Source organism: Anabrus simplex, chromosome 6 (assembly GCF_040414725.1).
Source record: "Anabrus simplex isolate iqAnaSimp1 chromosome 6, ASM4041472v1, whole genome shotgun sequence".
NCBI lineage: Eukaryota > Metazoa > Arthropoda > Insecta > Orthoptera > Tettigoniidae > Anabrus > Anabrus simplex.
This window is the reverse complement of record NC_090270.1, coordinates 208,616,403-208,632,612: the sequence shown is the minus strand read 5'-3', so window position 1 is coordinate 208,632,612 and position 16,210 is coordinate 208,616,403. Positions and strand designations below refer to the sequence as shown.

Below are 16,210 nucleotides of genomic sequence, written 5' to 3'. Positions count from 1 at the left end.
CAAATACGTCAGCTGCGTGTCGGTAGATTTACTGGCACATAAAGAACTCCTGCGGGACTAAATTCCGGCACCTCGGCGTTTCCGAAAACCATAAAAGTCATTTGTGGGACGTAAAGCAAGTAACATTATTATTTACATCTAGGTCACTGGCCCCATGCGATATTTGGAGGCCTTCTTTGATGTTATCTCACGTAACTGCTCTATAGCATACCCGGTTTCTTCACTAGTCTTTTATATGGCCTTTTCTCTGATGATGATGAGGATTATTATGAAAACTATGGTGGTGGTCGTGTTGTTGCCGTTGTTGTTATTTACTAACAATGTCTGAATAACTAATGTAATAAAAATCATATATGTACTATTCGTTTCATTTAATACTAGAACAGCTGAGAATCTTACATTCCTAGAACAGTGGTAAGGGGTCATTTTGACCCATCATAAGAAATGCTTGAAAATTTTCAAATTATAACTCAATAAGAGATGTATTTTCTTCTACTGTGTTTCCACAAATTTATTTTACACACAAAGACCTGACTTTAGTGTACAGACCTTTATTTCTGACGGATACAAGCATAATCACAAACAACTGCATCCTGTTTCTGTTTCTCTAAGGAGTTTTCACTGAAACTGAAAAACAACCAACATATTTTTCACACACTACTTCCACTTTTCATGCACACTTTCCGCACATTGCTTTGAGGCACTTGCTGCATGCCTCGATAGACTTGATGCCTTTACACAGACCAACTTGGCACTACTTCTGCTTTTTGATGTACATGGTCCGTCGTCATCGTCGTCATTCTGTATTGTTAGTTCACTTGTCAGATGGAGGATGAACTTCTTCCGCTTTATCTTCCTAGCCGTTACTTGCTTATAAATGACCAAAGCATTGATGGCTGTTAGGTCTAGGATATTGTAAAAGATATGCCTTGGCCACCTCTCTTGGTGATGTATTTACGAGACATTTGGTCGACTACATCTACCCCTAGATTTGTGACGTTGTATTAACAGTTTCTGGCTTTTTCGTCTGTTCTGTGTTCATTGTTACTTGAGCGCACCGTGTGCTAAGAAGAAAGATGTTCTTGTTCTTCTTCCCTTGGTACACTGTCAAGAAGCATTGTGTGTTACCAGACTGTCGCAAGATGTTTATTGAGTTTGAATACAAGAACTCCCTATCGGTTTCGTCTCGACCGAATATCTTCATTGATGAAACAACTAACTGAGATTGAGACATATGAGGCGAGTTAGGAGGCATATTAGCACTTTAAACTTCTCTTGCTGATAGTTCTTACTCTGTCCCATTACTATCATCCTCACTACTCTCGGATGTCTCTCGCAAAAAAAAAAAAAAAAGCCATCTGAATCGCATAGTTCACTCTGAGATTCGACAAAGGAATTTTCTAGCTTATGAGACACCTCTTTAGTAGAAAGACAATCATAACAAATATCTGTAAGAAGAAAATTTTTTAAATGATGAGATTAATAAAATAATACCGCTAACTGGAACACTCATCTGGCAGAAAAAGCTTAACAGTACTAATAATCCAGGCCGAGTATATACTGTTGGCTGGCAATGTAAACTCCTGAATTGTAATAAGGAATTGTACAGGTGTCAAAATGACCCCTTCCGCTGTCCAAGGTATGCCATAATCAAAAATCTATGAAAATGTAAATATTTTGTTGGGTGTGATCCATCAACGTAAATAAGACAAAAAACTATGAAATGTTACGATATGTGAAAAGAAACAATATAAGAGTGCACACATTATTAAAGAAATACTGAAGGTGGGTGTCATTTTGACCCCTTCCGCTGATCTAGTGTTAAAAGTAAAAACTCTAAAAGCTACTGTGCAGTGTTTACTCTTAGGAAGTAAGCAGTGACCACATAGAAGCTTTCATGATTTTTTAAGTTGTAAGGAGTAGGGACCATGTAAAGATTTTAATGAGTTTTTATGTAATTAATTAATCTTCCAGGTTCAGTTCAGATTGGATAATTAAGAATTACTTTTGTTTCTCCATTAAATCACTGTTTGTTATATCAGATGATCTAAGCTGGTCCAAGAAGCCTGCTACATCAACATATCCTAAACATATTATAAAATAAGCCTTTCTTCTTACCTTCAGGATCAAGAAGCCGAGTCACACCGTACTCCCTCTCAGCAACATTGAATGCAGTTTCCAATCGTTCTCGCACCATACGTGTTCGAAGAGAGCGCCAGTCAATAAGGTCAGGTCTGTAAAACAAGCCACAAGAACAGTCTGGAGTGTTGCAAATTCTCACTAGTATTTAAGCCAATATTCTGCTTTATCAACCACTCTTTCCATATATTATGAATGTTTAAATTCAAATACAACTTATTTTCAATGCATTTATATATTACAATATGAAATGGCTATTCTAAGCACATTCAAAAAGCTCAAAATACAAAATAATGACGACTATCACTGAATGACAAAAGTCTGGAAAATAATAATAATAATAATAATAATAATAATAATAATAATAATAATAATAATAATAATAATAATAATAATTCTGTCCTGCAGGACTTATTTTTATGTGCTTATTTTTAAATATATACTGTATAATAACTGCCAGCACACAGCAACACTAAGGCCACTTAACAGTATACATTAAACAAAAAACTCTACTAGAAAAAGTGACCAAGGAAAAAGCCACATAAAATACATGGAATAAAAAAAGTGCCCTCCTTCTCACTTCCTAACTTTTTGCCAATTTTGGTTTAATGTTTTGGCTGAGGATGGCCTCATGCTTTAAGTCGAAACTAGTCCCATTGATTTTAAAAAAATATGAGAATATAGCTGATTATTTTTTAATGAAAATATTGCTATATTGTCATTAATAAGTGTGTGCTGAATAGGTGGAGCCATTCTTGTCCCATTAAACATCAGATACTTGTCAATATGGATCATTATTAAATTTATATTGTATGACTTAGGTTTTTCAGTCTGTTGAAACTAATTTACAAATAAATAAAATGTACAAACTATATGAAAAAGAAAACTTATGATAACAGATACCTGAAAAGCAAACTACTTATTTCAAATAAAATGTCATGTTTTGTTCTTGAAATATTATCAGATTCTATCAAATCATACTCGAAAATATTTATATCTAAAGATTTGTTTAAATTGTTTAAATCCTAAATACTTGAAATTTGGGGCTTACGTTAATGAAGTGCTCCAACAGTACTTCTTCACTCGTTACTAGTCTACTTTTCTTTTTCAGGTAGTTTCATACATTAGTTTTGACAGCCAAAAGAACCTACCAGTTACAAATTCCATTATTGTCAGACACGATCTTCTTTCTGTACATCCATTATGTTCATATGGCAATGTGCCCAAATAATTACCATCACACCCTTTTCTTCATATCCCCAATAGTGATATTTGAAGGTGTTTGGATATATCGGCCTCATGACAAATTTACTGTCATATTAAAGAACTTGTGCAAGAGAGAATTAAATTATTAATATTGAAGACTTCTGCCACTCAGTGATAGTGATTATTATTTTGTAACCTGAGCTTTTTGAATGTTCTTAGAGTAGCTATTTCATCTTCATCAGTGAAGAAAGAAAGTTATGATCTGTGAGAATGAAGGAGCACTGGACTGACAGCAAAATTAATTTTTTAAATATAATTGACTAAAGTGGTCCAATAAAGGCAATAAAATGTAAATACTGTATATATTTAAAATCTCTAAAACTACTATTGGTCTGCAGAGCTTCTGGAGTACCAGAATTTTGCACTGCAATTTTTATCTTGCCAGGAAATCTATTATAGAGGGTCACTCATATGTAAACACTGATAATTGTTAACCAGCCAGCTGTGCTCTAAATTTAATCCTGCAATCTTGAAGTAGAAAATCACTTTTTATTCTGGTTAATAACAATTGATCCACATAGACAACTGCATACAACCATCTACTGGGCCACTGTACTCAACAGTTTAGGTGCTTATAGAAGTCCCCCACAGCCATCCTTATAAGATTGTAAAACATCACAGTCTGTAAACACTTAATGTATGTTACTGCAATCAAGACTATGAATGGTTGTATTCTGTCTACAAATTCACAAAACACCACCCAACCTGATAAAATATTATGTTCACAAAAAACATCATTATATACTGACGAACACTGGTGTCACTGTTTAAATCTTTACTGCTGATATCGAAGATTTAATAACTTATAAAGTGTTTTGTTCCATTACGTATTTTAGATTTTTTTCTGAGTTTTAAATAAAATTTGCCAATTTTGATTTAATGTAATGACTGAGGATGACCTCATGCTTTAGGTCGAAACTAGTTCCATTGATTTTTTTTTAGCATAAGTTATGAGTAAGCACAGCAACAGGAAATAGACCGCAAATCGCACGACATATGCACCTACCAACCTTACGTGTTCGCTCTATATAGGAAAGGAGTGTTCCCTGCTTTGACTAGCAGCGTAACCACAAGGTAAACACAGCCAGTGCCTGCTCCCCATATTCCCTCATTCATGTTTTCCCTGTTATAGTGCACGGAGTGTAGCCTCGTGGTGAACGTGACAACATAATGGCACGACGACGCCATTTGGACCCCGTTTTGCAGGGTAGAATACTCAGCCGCCTGGAAGCAGGCCAGGCACAGATCAAAGTCGCCGTATCCTTGAATGTGCCACGAAGTGTCATTTCCAGGCTTTGGAGATGATTTTGAGACACAGAAGATGTTAGTCGTAGGCCAGTACCAGTAATACCAATGTAGTTGGTCCGTTATTGGACATTAGTAAATTCTCCAGCTAACTCATTCCTCATAATAATAATAATAATAATAATAATAATAATAATAATAATAATAATAATAATAATAATAATAATAATAATGCACAGGGTAAGGTGCACGGCAATGCTGTATCAACACCCATCTATGAACTTATGACTCAGCAGAACAACTCATAACGCATATTTTCTGTACATAATATTATTTATTGTTTCCCTTTGATATGATAAAATAAGCTGTGGCACTTACACCCCATTTTGGGCCTTGGCTTGCTAAGGTGACTGTTTTCCAGCAAGATGGCCTGTAGATTTTGAAGTTTCACGAGGTCAGCACGACATCTTTAGCTGTTTTGCTTGGCTTTCGTAACCAGGTCGCTGCCTCTCATATCAAGCAGCACCACCCCCCAGTTTTTACTAGAAGGATGAGTGAACATGGTTCCAACCCTATGACCAGAATGAAAATCCCTGAACTGGCTGGAAAGAGGCAGGCATGATACTCCCCCTACACCATGGAGCTATAACGGTATATATTTTATAAGAAGTTATCCCGATCAAGATTTGATATGTCTTCGATCAGTGTCCTTGAAAGGTGCAAATGTGAGGAAAGGACACTCCAAAATCTGGGACTATTTTCTTCTGTACCTTTGTGTGACAAAGTTTTAAGTTTACATCAGTATTTATGAACTACTTCCTTGGGAAATATATTCTTCCACTTTTCTTTCTTTCTTTTCCTTCCTTCTTTTTTTGTTTTTCTTAGTTTTTTCTAAGTGTTGTAACAATAACACAGATAGGAAAGGTCCCTGGCGATGCTGAGATGGGAAAGGGATAGAATTAGAAAGGCAGTGACTGTAGTCTTTATTAAGGCACAAAACTCGGTATCTGCCTAGCGTGAAAATTGAAAAACATTGAAATTAACCTTCAAGAATGCCGACGGTGGGTTTCAAACCCATCATCTCCCGAATAAAAGCTTACAGCTTTTACGATCCGTACCCCAGAGCCACCTCACTCAGGTAAACAAGTTTCAATCAAGAAGCGAGTCGGAGGATGAAGTCCAAAATACAGAATCATGTTTGTGTGCGAAATATTGCTGGAACGGAAATAGCAACCTAAACACGGGGTGTCCGAGAAAGAACCTGTCACGCCTCCACGTTATCCAGCACAGAAGCTATACACAGACATTTTCAAACAGGGTAATGGAAGCGAAAGATCCACATTCAAGCCTCTGAATCACACAACGAGTAATCAGAATGGGAATATTTTTATCAATTTAGGATAGAAAGTACATTCTGTTACCTACTGAAAATCCCCACTGACTTCCTCGACTACTGTATACTCAGTACACTTTGGTGCGAACTGTCTCAAACTTCCGTGGTGACGTCATATAACACTTGCGATTATTATTTGTCTCAAGATACACAGTGTAGACATTTGCAAAGAAAAACGGAATTTTAACGTGCCACTAAATGTGATACGTCTCCAATTACTGTTCAACAGCAACGGGATTCGATTCCACAGAAATGCACAAAACTAGCACCTAACGTAGTGAATATCACACTCACTTTACTCGCACTTGACACAAAAAGTACATACAGTATCTCAGAATAATTTCATCTCCAAGAGCAGGGAAAATATGGTCATCTCTTGGGGATGTTACACCAGCTGATAATTGAAAAGCATACCTGTTCCTGTGGATAAGAGCATTGAAGGCCATGCCATCACGCCATGAGGAGGTGAAGTCGGACACACGGACACCAGGATACTTCGCAGTGGATCGACGGGCCCAGCGTAAGAGAGCATCGCGAGCCGAGATGTTAGGCTCCTGCCCCACAACGATGTCCGAGATCTGGAATCAGATATAAGACGTTAGTCGCAAGAGAAAAGTCATTTAGTGCCTCATTAATCTTAATAAATAACAGTAAAACATACCAGTAAACTATATTAACAGCTTGCCTTAATAACTAACACAATTGTACAAGAAAATATGAAAAACTATACGGAGAGAAAGGCATAATGGTAATAAGATTCTGCTCCCTCCAAGCAAAAGACAAAGAAAATTTCAAAACTATAAAATACATCTCTGTCTTTCCCAGAAACCTAGAAATGAATTATAGAAAGAATTAATCCCTGTCAAGAAGTTTGAACTGCTCCTTTCTGTGCCAGTCCCAAAACCCAGTTGAAAGGGAGAATGATGGCCGATTATATCACCATGGAGAACGAATTGACAACAAATGGGTACTTAAACATCAGACAAGATTTAGCTGACAGACCTCGTACCAATGATAATTGCAAAGCATTCTCAGCCAGGTTTAAAGCGAAAGAATATCATTGGTGCCTCAAAGTGGACAACCTTGTCAACAGGTCGTGGAACTATTTTCTGAATAATATTGTCATGGAACATCAAACGTATTTATGGTATAATCGCATCTTCAGTCTCATGCTTTAAAGGCACAAGATTAGATTCCTCGCAAAATGAAGATTCTGGGTTTTAAAAACCCCGAGACGTAGGCACGAAAACAAATTATTCCCTCCACCGTTGGCTACCTTACCTCGCTGGGGTCGACAGAGAGCAAAAGTTGACAAAAGGAGGTAGGGCAATAAAGATAAAAATGAGAAACCTGGCAACAGTGACTTTAATGACGTTACAATCAGATCGGTGATCCATGATCACCCTTAGGAACATTAAAAGAGTTCCTAGAAGTCAAAATCATGGTACCAGACGGATCGTGCATACGGTATTTCAATCAGTGCCTACGCGTGAAGTCGACGTTGACTATGTAATCTATAAAGACAGACGTAAACAGTGGGATACGAAATCGCCATAACGTCCTCAATCTCGTACTATTTCTCGGAAGTACGTTCCTTTGATTATTCGCAGTGAATTGAACTAACTTACTTTATTTTCGGTTGAAACCTCTTTTTGTATACACTGTCTATATTAGACACGAAAACCAATAACCGACATGTAAACAATTAGAATGTAAGTGTACTTACATAACTGATCTTCTAACTGTTTAAACTTTGTGTTTACAGATTAGTTAATAAGAAAAATAATAATTCAATGTTAATAGTTTTACGTCGCACTAACTACAGTATTTCCTTTTAACTTGTTTCAGAGACGCCGATGTGTCGAAATTTTGCACTGCACTTGCCTGTAAATCTACGGTCACGAGGCTGGTATATGTGAGCACCTTCAAGTACAACGGAAAACCAACAGGTTCGGAAAACCAGGTTTTATCGTCTGAGCTCAGCCCGACAAGAAAATAGCCAAATTTGGTATTTGGTTTTTTTACAATGGAATAAGTTCTTCAAATATCCATTCATAGAATAACATAGCGCACATAGTTTACATGCAAACAGACTCCTAGGCTACGTGCAGAATACGAGGTGACACGTGTGGACATAAATTTAGAGTCTACAGTACATACATGATTACAAGTCGAAGGAAAATACTAGTTTCTACAATCGCATCCATTTGCTCATCAATTCAAGTCGCAGTTCAACCCATTTATCTAAAAATCAAAATCAACAATGCCACGTGTTATCAACGTACAGTGACGGGCGGGGTGAATATTACTCGAATGCAGATTTTAAAGTGGTGCGTGAACAAAGGTCTAGTTTACGAACAATGAATGTGACGTTCGTTGCTGACGCCCCATGCATGACTCACGTCCGTAGACCATTCGGTTGACCATATACAGAAAGTGGCAGCTACCGAGTCTCGCACACACCAGTCTGCGCATACAAATACGGCTCCCCTACACGGACACACACACACACATTAGAAGCAGCAAACCGCAACCAAATCCCTATTCATCATTGGATTCAAAGAGCAGTGTTATCATCAAGCATAATATCGGGTGAAAAGAAACACAGCGAACAATGTTACAGGCTGAAAAAGTGGTGGAATATGCACCTCATGACATTATTTTTCTGGATGGACTAGCTATATTATATTATGTGCTATTATAACGACGAAAAATAATCATACTTAACATACATTCTCTCAGTTCTCGAAAAAAAACTTTTTAATAAAATGGAACGCAAAAACCAATCCTGAAATGATTAGATTTTTAAAATTTTAAAGTCGTAGTTTCAAGGCAATAAGTATGTCCTCGTCGTATAATCAAAACTGGATTTTCATTCTTATGATAAGAAATCATGCTGATCGTTACTATCTCTGACATTTAAGTCACACAAATAGCATAAATTATGTAAGTGGGTGTGTACATTGTCCTCCTCAAATGGATATGAATTATTATTCGGGCGGTTTTTAATGCTAGATTTTTATTTCACTCTAATGTTTCCTCTGATTACGTTCAGTGTGTAGTCAATGTTGGATACAATGTCGGTAAGCCTATGAACACACATACCAAACAAGTTGGTCACACGAGATGGTGGGTTCGAACCACACTATCGGCACCCCTAAAGGTGGTTTTCCATGGTTTCCGTACTTTCAGACCAGGGAAATGCTGAGGCTGTTCTTTAAGTAAGGCCACAGCCGTTTCCTTCCCAATCCTAACCCTTCCCTACCCCATCGTCGTCATAAGACCTGTTGTATGTAGGTGCTACGTAAAACAAATAGCAAAAACGCATCAGCACATAACACCATCCAAAGAGATCTAGACTAGGCCTATATTTAAGGTAATCATCAAGATGAGAAGAATTACAGTGAAAAATCTTTAAATACTCATTGTTTGAGAACAACGCACATATAACAAACAATAGTTTAAGTAACTGGATTTCCAGTCTTAAATGTACCCTGAAAGTAACGTATGTACAACTACAATTTTAATATTGGTCCTAAAATATGTTTTATGCCAAACGAATTATTATTATTATTATTATTATTATTATTATTATTATTATTATTATTATTATTATTATTATTATTATTATTGCTTAATGTCGAATTTTTTAACGGTCTAAACAAACGCAGAAGTGTCCGAATTTTCTCCCGAAGAAGTTCCTTAGACGAGATTATCCAACTTTCCTTCCGTAAGAACGGGCAACATTAAAAGAGAAATGTATAATATGTTATTACCTTGGGACATATTTCCTTACAGCTGGTAGCATTTGATGTTTAAATGTAAAGGGCTAACTGCTTCAATAGTGGAAGTGTTAGTCTCTCTTTTCTACTGCATGATACATTGTGAATTCTTAATGCAAAAAATATTTCAGGATTATCTGGGTTAATGTAGCAGAAGTCAGCAACATGAAGACGTCGAATTTTAAGTAAACACACTTCAATCGGTATTTAATCCACTGTCTTGGGAACAGACAGCGAACTACTAACCTACTGCGTCAATAATAATAATAATAATAATAATAATAATAATAATAATAATAATAATAATGTTATTTGTTTTACGTCCCACTAACTACTCTTACGGTTTTCGGAGACGCCGAGGTGCCGGAATTTAGTCCCGCAGGAGTTCTTTAACGTGCCAGTAAATCTACCGACACGAGGCTGACGTATTTGAGCACCTTCAAATACCACCGGACTGAACCAGGATCGAACCTGCCAAGTTGGGGTCAGAAGGCCAGCGCCTTAACCGTATGAGCCACTCAGCCCGGCCCTACTGCGTCACTACGGTCAACTTGTGCTTTAATCATCCGTTTATTGTTCCATCTTATAGCATTAATAAGTGTAAAGCGAAATGAATTAGAGGTGCGTGTGCAATGACCTTTATACGCCACATCAGAACACCCAAAGACTAAGCGAAAGCATTCACACGCTGCTGATACTTACTGTAAAATTTAAGAGGGGACTGTTGAGTCTCTTTACATAAGTGAAAACGATCAACGTTTTTTAAGGGGCTTAATTTCGAAGCAACGGACCTTTGCTTCCAGGAGTAAGCGCACTGATGCACGTGTAACGGGCTTTAAGACAACTGTGCATATTCCATCTGATGGACGTAATCGTCTATATCTATACTATAATATTATAAAGAGGAAAAATTTGTTTGTAACGAATAGACTCAAAAACTACTGAATCGATTTTAAAAATTTCTTCACCTACACAAAGCTACATTGCGAGTGAGTAACATGGGCTGTATTTTATTTTCAAAACAATTTAAGGGGGAGGCGACGGGGGGAGATATAAAAATATTAAAATAATAGGCTAATATAGGTGAAATCGAATTTGTCGTACAAGGACGGGACAAAGCTCATTTTAAGCCCCTTGACGCAAAGAACAAAACTCGGTAAACCCTTCGGGCCCGAAAACCATGTTTGAAGGCCTTAAAACCAACCGTTATGGAGATATTGGAACCACAATACCCCTGCTCTAGGAATCGGACAAAGAAACGAACGGCCGTAACCATGGCAACGTCAGCTCCAGGATTCTACAGCAGCGAGATTATGCATGTACGTTTGGGCATAGCTGTCAACCAAAATTGATACACATATGACTTACTATCTGGGAAAAATAAACTGTTGTGCAAGACGCTCATAGCACTCCTTTGGGCGGGGATGGAAAGGGAGTGAAGTATAAAAATAATAGCTCCGGATATCTCCGTAGTACAGCGACCAGCGGTTGCCGACGGGCCTCCGTTTTTACGTACTGGCTTAGGTTTCAGCATTTTGCGTAGTCTGTTACCTATAGTTTAAACTATTTTCTATGAAATCATGGAGTAGTAGGATCACTGATGTTTTTAGTGCCGATATTTCGGTCCATATTTACGATCATTGTAACCATGAAAAAAAAAAAAACTCAACATTTATAGTCAGATTCATTATATGATGTGCGACATGAGTGACAAGCCTTCAAAATTATAATTCTCGATAATTATAGTAGTTTCTTTTATGCATCGCGTATTTCCTTTATCATATTTGTAATAGTTATGAAATGTCGAATCAAACAAATACATTCAATAATATTTATATTTGTGGTACTATCTGGCGAAAGTATACTAACACTAAACCTGCAGATTTGTGAAGGGAGCAGGTATATCTAGATGGGAATGAAGGAAAAACATGGTAGCAAAAGATCTTAGAGGTCGACGCTAATTAGGAACTATTATTTAGAGGCCCCCATGAAGAAAAGAAGAAGATACACTATAATTCCAAACATGACAAATAATTTCTACGTACTTAAGAAAATACACCAGTGATATAAATATCTAATGAACTCGGTCACACCGATAGTATGAGTGAGTAAAGCCAGTTTCTGATAACCCGTACGAAGAACGGGTACTTCTGCTAGTTTAAAATAAAGTCAGTTCCTAACACAAGAAAAGGGAAGATGACGCAGAAATCGAAACAGTCTAAGAATAGCACTGATCAAAATAAATAGCTGACACGGCAATGACCTATGTCAATGTCTCTCTGCTCAAGGTAGCACCTCATGGGTAAGTCAAGCGGCGTCTGGCAGGGGTAATCTTGTTTAGCCTTTATAAAAGACAGTCCCAGCTAGCGGGCGTGCAAGCTGGGCTGCATTTTACCAGGCGTTGTGATTAAAATCCTCTCACATCAAAAAAGAACTTCAGCAAGGAAGCTGCGGTTATTTATAGAGGTGAAAAGTGATACTTCCTGCGAGACCCTCCCTGCTCAGGGGTGGAGACGCCCTGTAACACATTCAGTATTTAAAATTAACTCCAGAAGCATCGTAACATCGTTGAATAAGATGTTTTTCCAAATAATGACCTACCTTAACAATTCTCAAGAGTTCAGAAAGTAGTTAAATATCGTGTTATGGCAGCTAGCGGGCTTGGGGGACACGAGGTCCCGCAGCAGCTTTTTTTTCAGCAAGAAATAAATATTAAAATATCGACAGTGAATTCAACAAAAGAGAATAGCTATTTTAAGTACTTGTAAAATTCGTATAAATAGGTTTCTTTAATGTAGACCAATGATTTGGATCAAAATGCTCATTATGAGCCCTGGGTCTACCGCCACATTAGTTGCCCAGTCAGATTGCGTATAGACAATGGAGTTCGCGTAGTCAACGCAACGACCCCTCCAGCTGTACTGCATGGTTTCCTAAACTTTGAACTGCTGGCATATGGCACAGCTCCTGGTTGACCTCACAAAGGTAAGTCTCGTTCCAACCCTTAAACCTCGGTCGAGTTGGGAATAGAAGCCGATGCATTCGAGTAAGAGATTTTTTTGCTAGTTGCTTTACGTCGCACCGACACAGATAGGTCTTATGGCGACGATGGGACAGGGAAGGGCTAGGAGTGTGAAGGAAGCGGCCGTGGCCTTAATTAAGGTACAGCCCCAGCATTTGCCTGGTGTGAAAATGGGAAACCACGGAAAACCATTTTCAGGGCTGCCGACAGTCGGGTTCGACGAGTAAGAGATGGAGACGCTATGAAAATTTCACTGTCGGCCACATTTAACTCCTTCATTTCCCAATTAAATTGCAGTAAATAAGTTAAATGAGGTTAATGCAAATTCCCGTACGCACGAATTTAAGAGCTCGAGTATTCATAACAAAGTCGGTGAAGAAATAATACATCGTTTATCACAATGATTTTCCTATCCGTTATTTTCTTTGAGACTTGTCAGGCCTCACAGCTACGCGTGGATATGCAGTCTATAAGAACAATGCTTGTTGGTTTCATTTTCCTGTACGAAATTGTAAAGGAAAATTAACCTTAAATACAGCATACTGTAGATGTACGTAAATACGCCACGGAAAGATACATTCCTACAGTACGGTACAGTAAGGTTAATTTTTCTTTACACACATGCACGGGAAAACGAAAGCACCGAAAATTGTTCTGATGGAATGCGTATTCATATGTGGCTGGGAGGCGTCACAAGTCTTAATGAAAATAATGGATGGGAAGAGCATTGTGACATACGAGGTTTTGTTTCCTCAACGATGATATACGGTAAAGGGGAATGTAAAAAAACACAAGTTTTTGATGTGAGTGGGTGAATCGATAAGACAAAAGAGATGCAGAATCAGCTTTTGAAAATTGTTACAGTAGTGGGGGTGATCACTGCTATACGGGGAAATACAACTAGGTAACCATCCCCTCTGGTATGATTAAGCAGGAGAGTTGTATGCAGGTTGTTATATACGTTTATATCAAATGTTTACATATCGTCAAAAGATGGTAATTCTAATCTTGTAAACAGCTACGTTTAGTGGCCGGTATATTCTAAATACAATACTAGGGATCGGAAAAACTAGAAGGACCTTTTCTAGGTCCCGAGTATCCACAAACATTGTAAAAACACAGTTTTTTATATGAATTATAAGTTACTGGAAACGTTTAATTGCTAATAAGTAAGACTATAACAATATGTAGTATTTAATTCACTACGATTGTCCTGTTAATTCTGGACCATTGTTTTTGTTGCAATAAACAAATGATATTAGTGTTTGAAAGGATTCGTTTTTATACTCTTTTTTTCAAAATATGGAAATTTATCGATGTTTTCTTGGTAGCATACGAGGTTTCGAATAGAAAGCCTTGTATTTCAAGAACATTCAGGGAAAAACAAAAACTATAAATGAAGTAGGCTATGCACAAATACTACACATATTCACGTATATGCGCTATAAAATATTGACAACTGTCTCCCGTGACATACAATAAATCGTGTAAGTGTCTGTCTTTCAAAAAGTAAATGCAGAGCTGATAATCGTTTCTCTTTCAAATTTGCAGTGCAACAGATAATTCAGAAATCACTATGTAATAGTAAGTTCCTATGGCCATGTATATAAAGAAACAACCTAGAGGCGTGGTAACTTCCCAGCGTTGTGTAATGGTCTTCCACCGGATATTTCGCATCACCTTCAGGTGCCTCACAATATGAGCCTTGTTTCCAAGACAATGAACAGATATCAAACAGTACGCAACCTGTGAAATCATATGTGGTCTAGAAAGCGGCAGCGAACAAAACTTTGAGAACTAAAATAGATTAATCGAATATTAAAAGGGGAATTTCGGTGGTTCTAGAAATTGATACGTTTTGGGTCAAATATGAGAAGCATTAAGCCAACATTAAACTGAACATCATACTATGGTGACAAACTCACACCCTTGCGACCGAGGTGACAAATGTTCTCTAATGAAAGTCTGTTTCTCCCACGAAAATATGAAGATATAATCAGCTGAATTAAAATTGAGACCATAAAATACTTCAGAGGCAAGGGATTTTGTAAACAGTGCCCTCCATGATACATATTGAAATACAGCATCATGAGGTAGGAAAGATTTCTCTCAGTTTAGAAATGCATTCACCAAACCCAGACAATTGATTAACAATAAGTATTGTTTAGAAAAGTTAAAAGTGACAAGAGTACACACTGACAAATGTCGGCCAACATTTTCTATTTTCATCACAAGCAAAAAACTGTATTTCTCGTAAGTTTGTACTATGTATTATGAATACTCAGGGCCTAGAAATGTTTGGAATATAACGGCCACAAAAATCACTGAAACGAGATATAATCAACCATGAAGAAGATAAAGAATTTCGCCCTATTTTAACGACATTTTACCTCCTTAAAAATGCCGTTCTCAAATTGTATGGCTGAAGACGTCATTGACTCGTCTACGAAAATATATAGGCAAAACAAAAGAGCATCACATCAGTAAATATTTGAACCGTGCGATTCCAGTAAAACGTCACAAAGTATACTAGGATGCATCCACAAATTCAGTTACGAAGTGTAAGAAATTGTTATTAATAACACTGATAATGTTTAAAAAGTTCCCTACGCTTCTGCCACAAACTTTTCACTGCTCTGTTCCATATTTCAATGTTGAGATCTCACCAATATAGCTAGCACAAACTTGTCGAGATTAAGAAAATCTGCTTTACGTCGCAGTCACAGATAAGAGACCCACAACACGTAACCACTCGCTCGGTACTTGTCAAGAATATTTCTCAATTCAGAACTTACAGAAACTGGAGTGAAAAAATTACTTCATACACAAACATACCCAGCAAACCTCCAAACCACACTTTGGAAGCGAATGATACGAACTTGCTGTCGCATTTAACCTCACGAGCATTTCGAACATGCTCCTATACTAAGAAAAATTGGTGCCGAGACCTAGCCACCAGCGAGTGGAAGAAACTTAAAAACTGAAGTATTACGAAGGACCAACGACACTATCCCCATTCTGATGCAGATTTACTTCTAATAATATGTACTTAACGTTCCTTCCATCGCTATACATTTATTTCAGGGGACATCTGAGTGTAGGAAGTTAGTCCCCGAAACGGGATTCTTTACCTAGCCTGTAAACCTATTGATACGAGTTCTTCACATTCAAGCACTCCTAAACGCCAGGAACCTTAGGCCGGCAAGTAAACGGGACGAAACCAACCACTCTAAATAGCTAGTCTCAAAATTCATGGTGCAGAAACTGAAGAAGGTAAGAATATTTTACGAAAAATATCATCGCTTCTGCTTCGGCAAACGCTCGAAACTCTTAGCTAGGAATCCTGGCAAAATGCTGCCATGC

At 37.5% G+C, this 16,210-nt stretch overlaps 1 protein-coding gene across 1 annotated transcript in view; it reads right to left on the bottom strand.

Moving 5' to 3' along the window:
• shot (dystonin-like protein short stop) overlaps positions 1–16,210 on the bottom strand; it is a 695,338-nt gene that overhangs the window by 295,045 nt on the left and 384,083 nt on the right. Inside the window, exons 8-9 of the mRNA XM_067150176.2 lie at positions 6,458–6,621; positions 2,119–2,234 (exon numbers count right to left, since the gene is read on the bottom strand). Of these exons, the coding sequence (XP_067006277.2) occupies positions 2,119–2,234; positions 6,458–6,621 (280 nt within the window). The remainder of the gene's footprint in view (positions 1–2,118; positions 2,235–6,457; positions 6,622–16,210) is intronic.